At 38.5% G+C, this 19,033-nt stretch overlaps 1 protein-coding gene across 1 annotated transcript; it reads left to right on the forward strand.

Moving 5' to 3' along the window:
- Nucleotides 1-9: 9 nt before the first annotated feature.
- Nucleotides 10-18,451, forward strand: SLC25A46 (solute carrier family 25 member 46). The gene is made up of 8 exons (XM_048503412.1): nt 10-341; nt 2,197-2,239; nt 3,658-3,715; nt 3,963-4,040; nt 9,483-9,583; nt 10,950-11,006; nt 11,650-11,707; nt 16,284-18,451. Exons 1-8 carry the CDS (start codon nt 116-118, stop codon nt 16,860-16,862), a joined length of 1,200 nt encoding a protein of 399 aa, XP_048359369.1. The 5' UTR covers nt 10-115; the 3' UTR covers nt 16,863-18,451.
- Nucleotides 18,452-19,033: the final 582 nt, after the last annotated feature.

The following is a 19,033-nucleotide window of genomic DNA, read 5'->3' on the forward strand; positions in this document are numbered from 1 at the left end:
CCGGATGAAGGAAATTACCTCCGGGTGGAACCCGGAAGAGGAGAAGGGGGACGCTGCGCCGGGTCTTCGGTGTGGCTGTCAATAGTTGGTGTTTCGGCTGTCTTTGCGCGGCTCGATGCATCCGCGACGCCCAGAAGGCTTCGACGGCCTGGGCTACCGGGGCGGCCGGGAGGAGCAAGGGGCCTTCGGGGCCAAGCCGGACCTCGGCCACTGGGTCAGCACCCCGCCTGACATCCCCGGGAGCCGCAACCTACACTGGGGGGAGAAAACTCCCCAGACCCCGCTGGCGGCGGCCGGGCTCAATGAAGACCCTTATCCCGGAGGCGCCGTCGCCACTTCTGGTACGTCAAGGGAAGAAAGGAGCGCCAGGTGTTGGGTGGGACTGTCTGGCCTGGAGCAGAAGCTGACCGCAAATTCTTTGCGGTGGAGGACTGGCTGGAGGGCAGCGGACGCCCTCCAGTCTCGTCCGCATTGAACTTGCCCACCAACTTCCCTGTTTTAGGGAGCTACTCCTGCTAACTGTGAACCCCTGCAAAGGTGGTGTTTTTGAATGTGTTCTTTTGGAGTGTGTTCAAGGTGGGAATACACTGAGATCCCTGGGGCATTCCTGGTATTTCAGTGGGGCCCTTGCTTTCTTCCCATTTAAGTTTATGTATGTGATGTAAGTTGTGTGGACTGTAAAATGAATATCCTAACAACTTCCCTGTAACTTACTTTTGTGGGGAAATCAGCCCAGAAGCATTATTGATGCTCTTGAATGACACATGCTTGTTTTACTGGAAAATGGGAAAATGTTAAACAGTCTAATGTACTATGTCTGGATTGGAAGTATGAGCCTCTCTGAAATAGTTCCATATGTTTTAAAATTATCTTGTAAATTGGGTCTTGCCATTCATTTCATAGGGCCCTTACTGATAGTGTTTCAGTAGGTTGCCAGTTTGTGCAACAGACGTTTCCTAACCACATATAGAAAAAAATTAACATGGAAAGAAATACATAAAGCAACTCAGGAAAAATTTAAAAATCAAAATTTGGTATGAATTTTGGGGCATTTTGCCAAAAAAATCCAAAAATCTCAGAAGGACTGTTTTGATATATAACAGCAACTAAAGTTATACTTGCAACAAAATGAAAAGAAGAAAATATCCAAATAAAAAGGACTGGAAAATTAAACTAGCTGAATATGTAGTAATGGGGAAATTAACAACTTTGTCAAAAAGTGACTAATCAAAGCATTTTAAAATAAATGGAAAGCATATTTATATTCTTAAAAAATGACGAGTTGAGAAGGAGGTTGCTGAAATGATGTACATAAACTATTAATAATCTCCATGGTGTTGAAATGGGATCTAAGGGAAAGAAGAAATATAAAACATGTAAATATATTATAAATATGTGTATGAAATATTAAATAGGTGGAAATTACTCTTGAAAACTTATAGTAGTAATCACTTATCAGTGTTCATCTATTTGTCTATTTGCGTTTTTGTTATAACATTGACTAATATCATTATCAGGCTTATCTAGTGTATAAAGATTTTTATCATTTTTGTTATGTTATTATGATAAGCATTGTGTCTTGTTTATTATATCATTTGCTGTTGCATAAGTCATTATCTATTGTTTATTAGATTATGATGTACAGTATTATATGTGTAGTTTTTTATCTTTTGATACAGTTGTAATGTTCGTTTTTGATTCTTTTCTTTTTTCTGTTTACAAAAAATAAACATGAAAAAAAGTTGTGTAACCATGTCAGGATGTAAATGTAATCTTCTTGGCATACACAATATTATGCTTAGACCCTTCTCTTCCTCCATAGTATTTGAAACCAGGTAAAGGTGGGATTGGCTCAAGGTCACACAGTAAATTTTATGACTGAGAAGGCAATTATTATTCAAAAATAGCTAATCTGATTTTCCATACATACAAATTAAGTGTGAAGTGCCTACCAGCAAAAAATCTAAGGCAGGTACATACTGGCTTTTCATTTGGAAATACCCTAGTGCATGTGCATTTAGAAAGCTAATTCTGTGCAAAACACAGACTACGTAAATCTGTGCTGAACTGTATAATTTATTAAACCAAGCACTTAGTACTTAGTAAGATCATTTGTGTTAACATTTGCTATTCTTTTTATTGGTGTTTGTTTTAAAATAAATATTAGCATTCATGTATGTATCATCTCTCTTTCAGAACAATTGAATAGGTTTGCAGGCTTTGGTATTGGTCTGGCAAGGTAAGATCTGTTTATAAAAAGCTTCATTGATAATGTTTTTGCATTTTCTGTAATTTAAATTACGTGGATGATAAAGCAGTACATACAAGTACCAATTGAAGTGACATTCTTGAAGATTGCTGCCTTGCTTCAAAACTGATGAGTAATCATGTAATACTGCTAAAATAACAAACACCTTTGGTCTAGTTGTATCAGAATTAACATGAATATGGCAAACTGCCTCTGTTAGTCTTTTGCTGTGAAACCCCCATAAGGAGTCGCCATAAGTCATCTGTGACATGACAGCTCTTTACATGCACCCATACCATAGTTCATTTGAAATGTAGCAAGTCAGAAAGATACAGTATAGTGGAACTATGTCAAAGAAACCAGGGAGATGGTAGAAAATAGTACGAAAGAATTCCAGAGAGGAACAAACAAGGCAAAAGGCAGTGCAGCTGTGGGTTTCCAGGGGCCACCACCTCTTTGGTAGAATTGTGAAACAAACACATACACCTGCCAAAGGTCAAACGAGAGGCAAGGACCTCTGCTACTGCATTAAGTAATTTGTGTTCATTCCAACAAGCAATTGACTGGCATTGTGTCAGGATAGAAAAAAACCTTGCAATACATCTGTGCAATGAAAGAAGCATTACGTGTTGTTTGTAAACTATGAGAAACATAGCATCCTCCATAGCCAAACAGTTTCTGAATAAGGATGCAGTAACAGGTTGACGCTCTTTTCATTTATTTCTATGTTCCCAATTAATCCAAGCTTCTGAAATTTCTTTTGTGTGTGCTTTTGGAGCTTGTAGGCTGTAATTTAATGTGACTCAATCTTCACTAGAGCTAAGCTCAAACAACAAATATTTGCTAGACATGCAATATGATAATAGGTTTGGTGTACACTGTTAGTTGAAGAGGAATGATGAACAGAAGAGGGGCACCAAATATTTTTCCTACCCAGCATGCTTGCTCTGAAACCCCCTCTCTCAGGTGCTCTTCTATACTTGCTTCAAAATTAGAAGTAAGCCCAGCTTGCTGAAGGAGGGAGAGCCATTTCTGTTCCACTCTCAATGCCCTCCCGGCTATCTTAGCCACGTCTGCAGATGTGCAGTTTGACCCTACTGGCCATTTTGCCCTGTTTGTTGCATTTTAGGTGTCTTTAATAGTATTTTTGGGTGCTAACTGTAGTGCTTCAATAGAAGCAACTCGAATTAAAAATTGATATGAAAATGTTAGTTAAAATGAAGTGCTCTCTGAGTTGTTTTAATAATTTTGTAAAGCTTGATGTTGTAATTACTAGTGTGCAAGTTAACCTACTAAATAACTTTAATTTTGACATTTCTAAATCTTATTAAAATAGTGTGTTTCAGTAAAGGAAAGGATTTGTGTGAGAATTCGTGAACTGTAATAAATTTGAAATTATTTTTCCAAAGCTTGTTTACAGAAAATGTGCTGGCTCATCCTTGTATTGTTTTACGTCGGCAGTGCCAGGTAAATAGTTCAAATTACTTTTTCACATTTGTCTATCACACTTAATACTGAACTTTCGGTTATACTTAAAATACTGTTGGGTTGACCATTGATTTTCTTACTTGTAGTTAAAAGCGGCACAGTATTGGGTAGAACTTTAATAGTAATCATTATTAGGGGAATGTTCAGAATGACCAATTGTGGCAGGAATGGTGATGTATGAAAGTACAGCTAACAATTTTTATAATCTATTGTATTCTTTTTACAGGTTAATTATCATGCCAGGAATTATCATCTCACTCCATTTACTATTATCAACATAATGTATAGCATCAATAAAGCCCAGGTTAGTGTTTAATATCAAGCAGCAGTAATTTTTCTTGAATAAAATGTATGTAATTAAAAATCAAAAGTGTTTAAAGGACAGCAAAAGCATACTATTTATTCAGTGCTCTTAATCTGTTTCCTCTCATAGTTTTCTGGTTTTAAAGAGTGGTAGATGATACAGATACAGTTGGAAAAAATGTCTAACAAAACAATTTTTAGAATTTGAGTGGTAATTCAAGATAGTAAAATTTAGGCTGTATGCTGTGTAGGGCAAACAGGTCTATGTAGATCATTTTACAGGGTACCAAATATTGCAGTATTTGAAACAGCCTTACAAAACGGGAAAAAATAATGTTTTAATGCATTGTCTTGTCTCCTACAGTCTGTTTCAGGTTATAGAAAAGGTTACTTCAGGGGACAGGGGAGATAACTGTTGCTGATCCTGCCCTTCCCACAGATCTCCACTTCACAGCACGTGCTAGTGATCAGGAACACAATTTAGAAATTTAGGCAGGTGTGGGAATTGGGGAAGTCTTGTTCTCCTCATCCATCTTGTGGTGTACAAGGTTCTGTCTTTAAATATTTTTAAAAACATAATCTCTACGAGGGGTGTGTGGGGTACATATGTGGGCATGCATTCTTGTAGCCCCCACCCCACCTACTGAGTTAGCCTAACCTTGATTCAGTTTTTAACTTTCTTAGTTGTTTGCCTATATCTAACAAGATCCACGCACACTCAGGATATGTAATTTGGTGGGTTGAGTGCTAAACTGGGATTTCTTATTGTAACTAAATTCAAAACTTCCAACTTGTTTAGTATAGCACAGCCCATCTTAGCCTTCGGGATATAAACTGCACAGAACAACAGACAAACCTAACTGGTCCTGCAGTGTACAGCTTTCTCTGGACATATTTTTCTTCTCTTTGTCTTCACTTGTTTTAAAACGGATATGCCAAGGTGGCTTTCAAAATAGAACAAGATGAAATCATTAAAATTAGCAACCATTAAAAAGAACGACCCAATAAATAACTAGAGCTTAGGTTTGTCTCTGTTCCTCTAAGGCTGCACCATACTCTTCCTAGGAGAAAGTTGAAAGGTAGCAGGACAAAACATCTTGCTTGATTGTGTGTTTTATTTCGTTTTCTGACATGAGCAACAGAAATGTTCTGGCTACAGTCAGAGGAAGTTCAGAACTCATCTAAGGCTTTGCTTTCCTTCCTATAAATAAAGCTCTCTCTTCAAACTCCTCTCTGTTTCCCAGGAGAGAGCAAGTAAATAAAACACCTGGCCATGATAATGCTTCCCCAAGTTTTTGTTTTATCTCTAAGGGGGGGAAAGCTAGGTTAGGGAATGTGGTGAGAAAGGGAGAAGAGGTGGACTTTTGACTTAGCCAAGAGTGCCCTAAAGAGGCTTGGCTTACCCTAGGCTTCCTTTGCCCATTCGCTTTTCACTGTGAAGTGGAGATCTGTTGTGGAAAGGGCAGTATGAGCAACAGTTTGCTGCATTAAATGGGAAGTGTGGAGAAATTGCCTTTATCGCTTTAATTCTATTCTGTTTGAGCTAAAAGTCACACCCCATCTGAAAGTATTTTCTTCTTATTAGAACTTTAACGACCTTCCTTAAGAACATAAGAACATAAGAACATAAGAACATAAGAACAAGCCAGCTGGATCAGACCAGAGTCCATCTAGTCCAGCTCTCTGCTACTCGCAGTGGCCCACCAGGTGCCTTTGGGGAGTTCACATGTAGGATGTGAAAGCAATGGCCTTCTGCGGCTGTTGCTCCCGAGCACCTGGACTGTTAAGGCATTTGCAATCTCAGATCAAAGAGGATCAAGATTGGTAGCCATAAATCGACTTCTCCTCCATAAATCTGTCCAAGCCCCTTTTAAAGCTATCCAGGTTAGTGGCCATCACCACCTCCTGTGGCAGCATATTCCAAACACCAATCACACGTTGCGTGAAGAAGTGTTTCCTTTTATTAGTTCTAATTCTTCCCCCCAGCATTTTCAATGAATGCCCCCTGGTTCTAGTATTGTGAGAAAAATTTCTCTCTGTCAACATTTTCTACCCCATGCATAATTTTATAGACTTCAATCATATCCCCCCTCAGACGTCTCCGCTCCAAACTAAAGAGTCCCAAACGCTGCAGCCTTTCCTCATAAGGAAGGTGCTGCAGTCCCTCAACCATCCTCGTCGCCCTTCTCTGCACTTTTTCTATCTCTTCAATATCCTTTTTGAGATGTGGCGACCAGAACTGAACACAGTACTCCAAGTGCGGTCGCACCACAGCTTTATATAAGGGCATGACAATCTTTGCAGGTTTATTCTCAATTCCTTTCCTAATTATCCCCAGCATAGAGGTTGCCTTTTTCACAGCTGCCATACATTGAGTTGACATTCCCATGGAACTATCAACTAAGACGCCCAAATCCCTTTCCTGGTCTGTGACTGATAGCACTGACCCCTGTAGCATGTATGTGAAGTTTGGATTTTTTGCCCCTATGTGCATCACTTTGCATTTTGCTACATTGAACTGCATTTGCCATTTCTTAGCCCACTCACCTAATTTATCAAGGTCCGCTTGGAGCTCCTCGCAATCCTTTGTGGTTCTCACCACCCTACATAATTTGGTATCATCTGCAAACTTGGCCACCACGCTACCCACCCCTACTTCCAGGTCATTTATGAATAGGTTAAAGAGCACTGGTCCAAATACGGATCCTTGGGGGACACCACTCCCTACATCTCTCCATTGTGAGAATTTCCCATTTACACCCACTCTTTGCTTCCTGTTTCTCAACCAGTTTTTTAATCCATAGGAGGACTTCCCCTCTTATTCCTTCATTGCTGAGTTTTCTCAATAGTCTCTGGTGAGGAACTTTTGTCAAAAGCCTTTTGGAAGTCCAAGTAGACAATGTCCAGTGGTTCCCCCTTATCCACGTGCGTGTTTACATCCTCAAAGAGCTCTAGTAAGTTTGTAAGACAGGATTTGCCTATGAAAAAGCCATGCTGACTCTTTCACAGCAGGTCTTGCTTTTCTACATAATTTATAATTTTCTCTTTAATGCCCGATTCTACTAATTTACCAGGAACAGATGTCAAACTGACTGGCCTGTAATTTCGGGTCCCCCCTAGATCCTTGCTTAAAGATTGGTGTGACATTGGCATCTTCCAGTCTTCAGGGATGGAGCCTGATTTCAAGGATAAGTTGCATATTAAAGTGAGAAGATCAGCAATTTCATGCTTGAGCTCTTTAAGAACTCTTGGGTGAATGCAATCTGGGCCAGGGGATTTGGTAACATTTAGTTTATCAATGGCTGCCAGAACTTCTTCCTTGTCTACCACTATCTTTGTTAGTTCCTCGGATTCGCCTCCTAAGAAGCTTGGTTCAGGTGCAGGAATTTTCCTCACCTCCTCTTGGGTGAAGACAGATGCAAAGAATTCATTCAGCTTTTCTGCAATCTCCCTGTCATCTTTTAGCACACCCTTTGTTCCTTTGTCATCTAACGGGCCTACCGCTTCCCTTGCTGGCTTCCTGCTTTTGATGTACTTGAAGAACTGTTTGTTGCTGGTTTTGATGTTCACAGCCATGTGTTCCTCATAATCCTTTTTTGCCTCCCTTACAGCTAACTTGCTTCTCTTTTGCCACCATTTGTGTTCTCTTAAACATTTGTGTTCTTCCTTAAACATTACACCTGGTGGTAACAATGTTTTTACACTATGCTGTCTTTGCAAATTGGTGTGAGAGTTTAATTGGTTCGTTTATGCTAACTCAGCAATAATTTTGTATAATTGCTTTCAATGCTCTCAGATCTACCTTTCTTTTCATTCTGTTTCTATTGCCTGTTACTCTGTATTGCCTGAGCCTATCTTTGTTTTTTGTATGTTATCATAGTTGTTTTGAATAACTTAAACTCTGCCAGACCAGCTTGGTTCGCAGTATTTTCTGTTTTGATCTTTGCTTGCAGTTTCATGCTATGCTACCGTTGTTTATGGTGTCATTTTAACCTTTGATTATTCCTTCTCATCCATGAAGAAAACAAACATCATGACGACAGCTAGCATAGATCGGCCCCAAATTAGCATTGACAATGAGGACATAGAGTGTGTCCAAGACTTCATCTTCCTAGGCTCAAAAATTTACTGTAATGGAGAAGTAACTCCTGAGATAAAGTGGAGAATAGCATTAGGACGTAGCGCAATGCTGAGCATGGATAAAATTTGGAAAAGCAGAGACATCAGCATCAAAACCAAGCACAGGCTAATCCAAGCCATCATCTTCCCCATAACCATGTATGGGTGTGAAAGCTGGACTATAAAGAAAGTTGACAGAAGAAGAATAGACGCTTTTGAGTTGTGGTGTTGGCGAAAACTACTGCGCATACCATGGACAGCTAGGGTGACAAATGCAGAAGTCTTGAATCTCACAAAACCAGATACATCACTAGAAGGGAAAATAACCAGGCTCAGACTTACATACTTTGGTCATGTGATGTGATCAAATTCGCTAGAAAAATCTATGATGCTTGGACTTGTCAATGGTGGGAGAAGACCTGGACGCCAAAGAACACGATGACTAGATACCATAAAAGCTGATGCAGGCATGAGCATCAACCAGCTGAAGGAAGCAGTACTTAATAGAAAAATGTGGAAAGAGCTTGCATATCGGGTCGCCAAGGGTTGAGAACGACTGAATTGATAACATCATCATCATTATTTTGTTTATTGAGAAGGTGCGGCTCTCAATAAACCCAAAAAATATTTTATTTAAAGCTTCAGCCTCTGAGTTTTTGTTGTGCATTTCAAAATCCTGGCCCACGTTTTGAGAAGTGGCAGTCAGTCTCTTTCTTTACAAGAAGTGAATGGGCAAAGGAAGTCTAGGGTAACCCAAGCCTTCTTGGATATCTTCGGGCCACTCTTGGCTAAGCCAACTGTTCACTGCTTTCTCTTTTTCTCACCACATTCCCTAACCTGCTTAAGTAGGGGTGCTTTGCAAGAAGCCGGGGAAAGCAAGGGAGCTCAGGGATTTTACGTGCAGCTGGGAAGGGAGATAAGCATTAAACTGAGTCTTATGAATAAGCTGTAGTCTGTTACATACATCTGATAGAAGTTTGTGTAACAAACTGCAATTTAAACCACATTTATTTTGACATCTGAGCTACTGTTGTCTCATTTTGTATTGGAATTAGTGAAAATCAATGTTTTAACCATTGTTCTTCTCAATGTCGCTGTGCAAATTTTACACTAAAGATCTGTACAGAGAGAAAGATTTGTTTCTGCTTAAAGTATTCAATTTGTTTAATATTCCCAAACATTTAGTTAAATAGCAAGTCACTGAGAATCTTTTAATTGCAAGTTTTAAAACATTTGAGCCTATCTGCTGGTGGCTAAAACTTCAGAGCGGACTGAGCTTAAGATCTGATCCAAGTTGCTTATAACTGAACATTGTGCATTGCAGGGCCCCAGAGCTCTTTGGAAAGGAATGGGAAGCACTTTTATTGTTCAGGGCATAACCCTTGGAGCAGAAGGGATCATCAGCGAATTCACACCCTTGCCAAGGTATTGTTAGCTCACCTTTCTTCCTTATGCCTTTGTAGTTATTAGAATTCCTTTGAGAAGGAAAAGCTCCTCTGTATATGAGCAAATCTCCTGGATGTGTGTAAGTACTTTTTAATACTACACTGATGTTCTGTTCATATGAATGTGCCGACAGCATGCTTCAGAAGTCCCGTGTGTGTGATCTCCACATCAGTGTTGATTTTCCATGCAGGAGCAGTATCCACTAACACAAAGAAGGACCCTTCTGGCAGGCTCCTGCACTATGCATTTCAAACACCAATGTAATGCTTTTGTTTTTATTTGATTATTTGATTTGATACCCTGCCCTCCCCAACCTCAGCAGGATTCAGGGAAGCTAATGTGTACTGAGGGCTCCATTGCTGACACTGGAAGACAGTATCTGTTATATATTCAGGCACTTTCAGTAACAATTGTATGTGGATGACATAGATTACATCTTTGGGAGTTTTATAAAATGGTAGAGAAAGAAAAAACTTCTGTGATAATATAATGCTTTATACAGAGCTAAACTACTGGCTTTCTATATAGGAAATGTGTTCTGTATCATTACCAGCTACTGATTTAATGCACTTATAGGCCCCTTCCGCACTCGCAAAATAATGCGTTTTCAAACCACTTTCACAACTGTTTGCAAGTGGATTTTGCTATTCCGCACAGCTTCAAAGAGCACTGAAAGCAGTTTGAAAGTGCATTATTCTGCATGTGTGGAATGAGCCATAGTCACTTACTTTGCTAGATTTACATTGGGTCCTGAGATCTTCTTTAAATAGCTTGGTAGTGCATGTTTGTGTCCACTGTTGCATGGATTAAAAGTGATCTTGCATTATAATTCTTTTTTGCATTTTCTTGCATTTTTTTAGTAATCACTGTTTGTAATCACTTAGTAATCACTATTAGTAATCTGGGTGGCCCTTATGACAAAAGCAGCACAAAGCAGACCCCCTAACAAGTTAGGAGACTCCATAGGCATGCAGAAAAATATGTTATAATTAACTCAAAAAAAATTAAACCTTAAAATAACTCAAAAATAATGGTGCCAGAAGAGACAGAATATTAAAGGCAGCTGAGCATTAAAGCTTGGAGATTTGGTGCGGTGGGATTTCCAAACTGTCTCTCTCCCCAATATAATCCTTTGAATCAATCTTCTTGAGCCTATGGGCACCTTTGGGATTCTGGCACAGTATGGTGGGTACAACCTCAACATGGCCACTGCAGGGGTGGTCACACACGTGCACACAGAGGAAGCCTAAGTGTAGGGAATGAGGATTGCCGTTATAACTTGTCTGTGCTTTTCTAGAGTCTTTTTTAATGAAAGCTGTTAAGCCATTGCTGCTTTGATTTTCAGAGAGCTTTCATATAAGTGGAGTCTCCGACAAATAGGAGGACATCTTTTGCTGAAAGGGTAGGTAAAGCTGGTAAACGCCTAACATTTCATTATTAAAACATTTTGTCCTGATTTCTGGAAAACATGTGTTCAGTATCTCTGACAGATAAAATAGAAAATTAAACCAGAAACTCTTTTAACAGATCTATAGCATAACAAGTACAAATTCAGCTAGCCTTTCAGTTCTTCCCCCTTCATCTTTGGGCTTAGAAAACTAGCTCTAGATAGTTGAGTACATATAAGCTACTGCATTTGTGTTAGTGCATTGGCTTCAGGAACTGAGGCTTTTATAGCTGAATTTACAGTTCTAGAGGACTTGTATTAATTACTGGAACCAAATGCACTAAATTATATGTAGGCAATGTTTAAAAGAATAATCCATTTTGACATGCTTGATAAGACATATTGAAAAGTAATTCTGTAAGCATTTGTAACCGATAAAGTATAATCTTGAGTGTTAATATGTATAACTTTATGATTAGGAAAATTTTAGATTTGGGATGTTGAGGACCACAACCCGGACACTAATCCATACCACTTAACTGTAAACCAATTTAATCCAAATGAGCATAAATGAATATCTCTGCTTAATTGGCTTTTTGATTGCACAGTTTGAGAACACAGTAAGCAACAGTATGAATGTTCTTTCTTATTCTTTTAGGGTGACTTGTGTGATAGCCATGCCTTTTTATTCTGCAAGCCTGATTGAAACCGTGCAAGTAAGTTTAATAATTTTTCTGTGTACCATCAGGTGTAAATACTCAAGGAATCAAAGTTGAACGCATTCTAGCATATTTTGTTGTTGCTATTTTGTATACTGTGTGGAATGCATTGCTTCAGTTTGAAAGAAGAGAGGTGCTTCTATTTCCAAATTATTGGTCATTATTAGCAATCGTTTTCAATACAAAATTTTGAATGTATTTTGAGTACCTCACTTATAGCAATACATTCCCTCTTGTGTCTTGATTTCACTAATATATTTAATTGGTTGTTTTCAACCAATTTACTCAAACATGAAGTTAGTCTATTTTATTTCAGGAAGGCTTTTTAAAAACTAACAGCTTGTGTTTCATAGCATAGCTAGTACTGCTCCACACCTTTCTAAAGTTGATGGGCACAGTCCAAGGCTAGGTTAAGTTCATGTCCCTGTGCTTCTTTACGCAAATGATGCAGTTTTGCTCTCCTCCTTTCAAGTGGAACTCAAACGGCTCTTGCTGTGCTGAATATTGTCTGGCAAACAGTCTAGAAATTAACTATGAGAAATCTAAAGTTCTTGTATTTGCCAAATCATGGAAACACTATAACTGGAAAATTAATGGCTATAGACTTGATTGGGTCATGCGATTTAAATATCTAGGCATGTTATTTTATAATGCCTCTTGGCGCCCACATTGCAGTTCAGCATCAGCTATAGCCATATAGCCAACTTAAATGCATAGCCAACTTAAATGCATCAGCCATTGTCCACTTTTTCTGTAATAGAGGAAACAAATATGTTTCAGCAGCGCTGAAAGTCCTGCTGCTCATAAGACCTGCTCTCCTTTAGGTTTGGGGATTCCAATGAAATATGGTCAAGCAGCTGATTATCTTTATTATCTGTGGAATCCTACCCAATGCAGAGCTTTCTCACTATCTAGATTTAATATTATGCCTTCTGCATTATTGTATGGAAGGTTTCAGAACATCCCTCAGGAATAGAGGTGGTGCCCTTGTGGGGTGGGTGGTGTTGAAACGGCAATGCACATCTTTTTTTGCTGTCCTTTTTATGAGATGATCCGTGAGAAGTTTATAAACCTCATTTTATTCTATAGAGTTGGATTGCCCGACATTTTAAAGCATTCTTATTTACTAAGTACTTCTGATCCAACTATATGCGAAGATGTAGCTAGTTTCTTGCAAGCAGCAATAGAGCTTTGTCGTGGTGTTAAGCTGTAGGACTTTTTCATTACCGTTCCCACATTTTAAGTGATCCCAGGATGGATTTGATGGGTTTACTTCCTTCTTTTTGTATTTTAATAATGTTGCATTTTGGAGTTTTATAACTTAATTTTAAACTACGTAACTTTTTAATCTGTGTGCTGCTAATATTTATGTGATGCCAATAAAGGCTGTGGGGGGAAAAGGGAAAGTACTGTATTTACTTGAAAGGAAGATAGTGCTAAATGTAAGATGACCCCATTTAAAAAAAATTATACACAAAAAGTTTGTTACCATACCTGTGAATTGTACGTTAATTTGAGATGATCCCCCAAGTTTCTTGATGGCAATTCTGGGGGTAAAGCCAAGTCTTCTTTTTATTTCCAATCTTTGCTATATTTCAGTTTGAATAATTGTAAACCACCTGGGGGCGCACTTGACCCTTCAAAAGGCTTTCAAGATTAAACGGAGCAGTGCTAAGTAAAATCAGTGTAATGTTCTGTTAAACTATTTCATGGCACTATCCATAATGAATATTACTGTCCTGAGTGTCTTCATGCTTTCAAAATGTTCTATTGCTTTTTCTACTACCTATGTGAAAAATCATCCCAGTTTTGAATTTAATGGTTTCTTTTGGGTCTTCTTACATGAGGAGCAAAAAGATAAAGGGGTGTAATGAAATATGCCAATATGGCATGGCTGATAATGTGAGAGTGTTTACATAATCCATAGGGGTTTTTAAAGAAGGTAATGTATGATTTTTCATGCAATTTATATCTAATAGACACATGCCCTCTTGCCTGTTCACATGAAAAGTAAATGAAATAAGGCAGCACAGGGATTATTTATACACTTGCAGAAAAATCCGTAAAGTTTAGTAAATATAGTAGGGGGCTAAAAACTAGTACAATAATGTCTGAATATGAGCTGACTTCAAAATGCATCCAACAATTGAAGGAGATAAGAAGAGGAAGCAGCAGAAGTAAAAGGCAAGATTGTGGCAGCAGAAAAGGATTTGTGAAGGCTGCTGTAATGAAAAGACCCAAGTCCTTCTCCCTTTTTATATCTGCTAATTCCCTTTGTACCCTGGTCGCCTGGTAGAGAAAACCAACATGAGCCAATCAGGGCTCTGGGCCTTTGGAACCCTTGGGATAGGTGAGAAGGCAGGAAGAATTTGCAGAGGGAAAAAAACATTTAACTAATTTTTGTTTAGATAAGATTTAGAAATCTATTAGGATAGGGCTTTAGCTCTACTCCAGGAAGAGATGGCTGTCTAATGTGGTAGCTTGGGGTGGGCCACACTGGTTTAAGCTTCTTTTACATTGTTTTTCTGATATATCTGAAAACTACTGGGCAGACTAAGGTCTGCATTTAAAAGACTCTGAAAAGTTCGGAAACCTGTAGAAATACTTAACAGTTCTTGCAGTCAGAAGTAGTCTGACAGTTACTGACATTCTTTCCATTCAGACACAATATATAGTTTTGTTACAGTTATCTGTACATATTTCATTTTCTCCATAAGTTACATTTGTACAAAGATGATCTTATATATTGTTTACTTTTCCTTCAGCAGCGCAATAAACCTATTTATTGATTTTAAAACCTTGGTTTTCCTTCATGGTTAATCCAGGACAGGAAACATTAACCAGAGATGTTACCAAGGAAAGGCAGTGGTGTGTGCCCCCAAAGTTCCATTATGATTTACCTCAGGGTGGCTAGCTGTCAGGCCAGTAGATGAATATTTTTGGCCTCTTTTTAGCCTGTGTTTGGTGGTAAGATAGGAAAGTATGGTAGTTCTCAATGAATCCCAAAATCAGTACACCCTATCTTCAAAAAGACAGGGTCACTATATTGAGTGGGGGATTTTCCAACCAAAAATGTATTGGTGCCTTCCAGTCTTCTATATCTGCCATGAGCAGAGATGTGGGAAGTGTGAACCATGAAAGATGGTAGGGGAAATTGGGAGCTGAGGACAGCGAGCATGGAGAAACATGTGAGCAAGTGATAAAGCTGACAGACATGTAGATTGAGAAAGGAAAGGCAGTGGTATGAGTAGAGGGAGGGGTAAAAACTGGAGTTAGAGTAAATTGATGGAAGAAAAGACTTGCAAGAGAGAAAGAAATTTATCTTCCCTTCAGGCCACTTTATTGTATGTATAACAGCCACTGATGACAGTGAGCAATAAAATAAATTGAGCAGTTTTTATTACATTATTACATGGTCAGTGTGGCATAGGGCTATATGTTGGACTGAGATGTGGAAGCATAGAGATGATACTCATTTATCAGCCATCTGTCTACCAGTTGCTCTGAGTTTATAGACTCCATTTTTGTAAAGTCCTTAGCCCTCTTCATTTCAGAAATACATTCCATAACAAAAGGAGCTAAAAGCTTTTTTAAGGGAGCTGAGAAGAACTAAATCATCATAGCATAATAACAATATGTAAATTGTCTTTTTAAACTCAATGTTGTGGTATTTTGGGGCTGTGTGACTGTGGTCTGATAGCTTTTGCTCCTAATGTTTTGCCCGCATCTGTGGCTGGCATCTTCAGAGGCATGTCATGTAGGATGTGTTTTTCTATATGGCACAGTGTGGGGTGAATATGTGGTGAGTTATATACAGGTAAAATGTTAGGAACAAAAATCACCAGACCACGGCCACACAGCCCAGAAAACCCACAACACCCAGTTGATTCTGGCCGTGAAAGCCTTCAACAGTGCATTGCCTTTTTTAAGTCTCCAAAAAATCCCTCTGGTAGAATAGCAGCCACATTGGACTGAGGCACAGAAAGAACCAGAAACTGTTGCATGAGTTATTTGTGGCCACAGCAAGTATTTCTGCATTCACAGTGGCAATGGAGGCTACATGGAGAATTGTCACTGTAGATGCAACCAGAATTGTGAAGATAAAAGTAGGAGCATATGTTCTCCTCTGAGCTGTTTAGAAGAAGGGTGTACTAGAATCCTAGACTAATGTTAACAGCGGCAGACTCCAATCTGGTAAACCAAGTTTGATTCCCCACTCCTCTGCATAAAGCCTGCTGGATGACAATGGACTAGTCACTATTTTCTCAGAACTCTCTCAGCCCCACCTACCTCACAAGATGTCTGTTGTGGGGAGAGGAAGGGAAGGAGTTTGTAAGCTGCTTTAAGACTCCTTTTGGTTGAAAAAAATGAGGTATAAATCCAAACTCTTATCATAATTCCCAAATGGTTACTTGGAACGGTACTGCAGGCTTGATTGGTTTTGTTAGGATTTGGTTGTATATGTTCGTATAATGTTCAGTATAGATAATCAAAGTGAATTAATTGAAACCTCTCATGGTTATCGCACCAGTATGAATGAAAGCCTACTGATCGTAAATATTATTTCTTGCAGAGTGAAATCATTCGGGATAATCCTGGGATTTTGGATTGCCTAAAAGAGGGTATAGGCCGAGCCATGGGTTTTGGAATACCCCATAGCAAGCGGCTACTCCCTCTTCTGGCACTGACCTTTCCTACTGTTCTACATGGAGTTATTCATTACATCATTAGTTCCATTGTCCAGAAAATAGTTCTCATGCTTCTGAAAAAGGAAAATTCTTCCAATCTTGCCACAGAGGGCAACAGCTCTGTGCAAAGCATGCTGGATGCTTATTTTCCAGAACTTATTGCTAGCTTTGCTGCCAGCCTTTGTGCTGATGTCATGGTGTACCCACTGGAGACAGTCTTACACCGCCTTCATATTCAAGGGACCCGCACCATCATTGACAATACAGACCTTGGGTACGAAGTTCTCCCCATCAATACGCAGTATGAAGGAATGAGAGACTGTATCAATACAATAAAGCGTGAAGAAGGAATATTGGGATTTTACAAAGGGTTTGGGGCTGTGGTTGTACAATATACATTACATGTAGCTTTGTTACAGCTCACTAAAATTATTTATTCCACACTGCTCCAGAATGTTTCTTAAGGGTTAATAGATATACTTCTTGAGAATCCAGTTTATAAGCGATATGAAATCTGAAGGATTAGAATTCACAGTGATGGTTTTCTTACCATGTAGGATATTCCTTTGTAAATAAACACGAGTTCCCCTATGTCCTTTACACATTACTTGATCAGAGGAAAATGAGAGATGGCTTTTAAAATGTTGACATGTCTGATGGGAAAATATTTTAAAATATTATTGTGAAGAAGGTATGATTTTCAGACAGTTATTGATATAGCTTCAAATAAACCTACTAGCTGTTTTTTCCCAAACTCCATTTGAAATGAATGGGACTTATGCTAAAGGAAGTTGTACTTTCCCAAAAAGCCTTATCTGAGGGAGCTGCACAATGAATTGGTTCTTAGTTTCTGCCTATGGCTTTAAATGATAACTATTTTGACTGTGATTGGATAATGTCAAAAATTGAGTAGAATGATTTTATTTTATTCTATATTCACATTTATACCCCACCCTTCCCAACTGGGCTCAAAATTTTCTTGGTTCTTCCCTTTTTTCCCCATTTAGCTGCTGTACAAAAGGATTAAAGTCCCAGTATTTTTTTAAAAAACATTGTTATGGTCAAGAACATCAGTATTGGATTTCCATTGGTTTAATAGCATGATAACAATTTCTCCACATTTTTCTGAAGAACACCAGATGATTTTTTAAAAAACTGAATGTCATTTTTTTCTGAAGGGAAATGTCTATAATTAAGCTTAGTAAGAAGACAATGATAAGAATCTTAGGTACAGATGCTTTTCCAAGTTTTTTTTTTAGAATGGGGACATTAACAGAAGCACAATGCTTAAATGGAATGAGTAAAGTTGTAAAAGTCATAATGAGTAAAAAATTGAGCTATCAGTCTTTTAGAATACTTAGCAGAAAGTTATGTTGAACTCTAATGGACTTGCTCTCAAGTTAGTGTCCTAAAATGGCTGTATTCTCCCAAGAAATATTCTATGGTCTGTGTATATTTATGATCATAGCCCTTTCATTAGAGTTCATTTCCCAATTTCACTCAGATATAATAGGACTCACTAGCCTCTGATGTGGCTGATTATTTTATAACTACCATGAAATTCCTCTGAAAGACAAGACTGAATTTGGCGGTATCCTGTATTTTTTTCTATTTGTGGTTTTAACCATTTACCTCCTTTATTGTTTTTCTGGAGTGGATAGACTATACAGCAGAACTCTGCTGCCTGTCATTTTAATACAAAAAACTGAACTCTATTGCCTTTCTAGAAAACAAGGATTAGACTTTGTAAGTATTAATTCTGATCATTAAGTGTCCCGTTTTGCTTCTGTGTCAATGCTTGATCTAATGGAGGTATTTAGAAAGATGTGTTTACAATACATTAGCATGCTAAAAAAACCTTTGGGAAGTTCCTGTCTTCCTTGTAAATTAACATGTGACATAGTGTATCTGTGTGAATCCAGTAAATTAATGCACAAATTCAGACTTTGTGTACAGAAGGTTTTGTTTATGAATAGCTGTAAACAAAGTCATTGACCAGTTTTGTCGCAAATGTGTGCCTGAGTCGCATTAAAGAACAATTGCTTTGCTTATACTTTCTGTGGATGTTATAAACACTTAAATGTTAGAACTGTGAATACCAGAGAAATTCTACTGTGGCTATATCTCCACTATTTGTCAGATAAGTGAAAGGAAGTATCTGTATTGCAAACCAATTACCCAGGATACACAGGAAAATTCAGGGCACAGTTTTGGATTTTTAAATCTGTATTTGCACACTCTTGAATTCTAAATTACCTTCAGTGTAAATAAATTGACGCCTGTAGGAATAACGTTTAGGTCAGCATAACATTTCATGAGTCAGATCTTCTTCAGATGCTGGTTCCTACTAATTTTGACAATGCAAAGGACCTCTGAGTAGGCTACCAAGATATAAACTGTTCCTGAGCCTGTGAGAGAAAACAGAATTTGGAGTTGCATTGATGAATTTTCATTCTTTCCAAGTTCTTCGGAGATGAAAACTGTCTTGGCTGGTGTGCTTCAGGAATTTTCTTCTGTTACATAGCACTCCCAAGAGAGCCAGCTTGCTGTAGAACAAACAATGCCAAAAGACCCCACAAAAATATGATTAAAGATGTAGGATTTCAAGTAGCATCAACTTAATATAAAAAATAAC

Source organism: Sphaerodactylus townsendi, linkage group LG07, assembly GCF_021028975.2.
Source record: "Sphaerodactylus townsendi isolate TG3544 linkage group LG07, MPM_Stown_v2.3, whole genome shotgun sequence".
NCBI lineage: Eukaryota > Metazoa > Chordata > Lepidosauria > Squamata > Sphaerodactylidae > Sphaerodactylus > Sphaerodactylus townsendi.

Coding starts and splice junctions, on each gene's coding strand:
- SLC25A46 (XM_048503412.1), top strand. CDS start 116: ATGCATCCGCGACGCCCAGAAGGCTTCGACGGCCTGGGCTACCGGGGC. Junction 3,716..3,962: donor TTTTACGTCGGCAGTGCCAG/GTAAATAGTTCA, acceptor TTCTTTTTACAG/GTTAATTATCATGCCAGGAA. Junction 11,708..16,283: donor GCCTGATTGAAACCGTGCAA/GTAAGTTTAATA, acceptor TATTTCTTGCAG/AGTGAAATCATTCGGGATAA.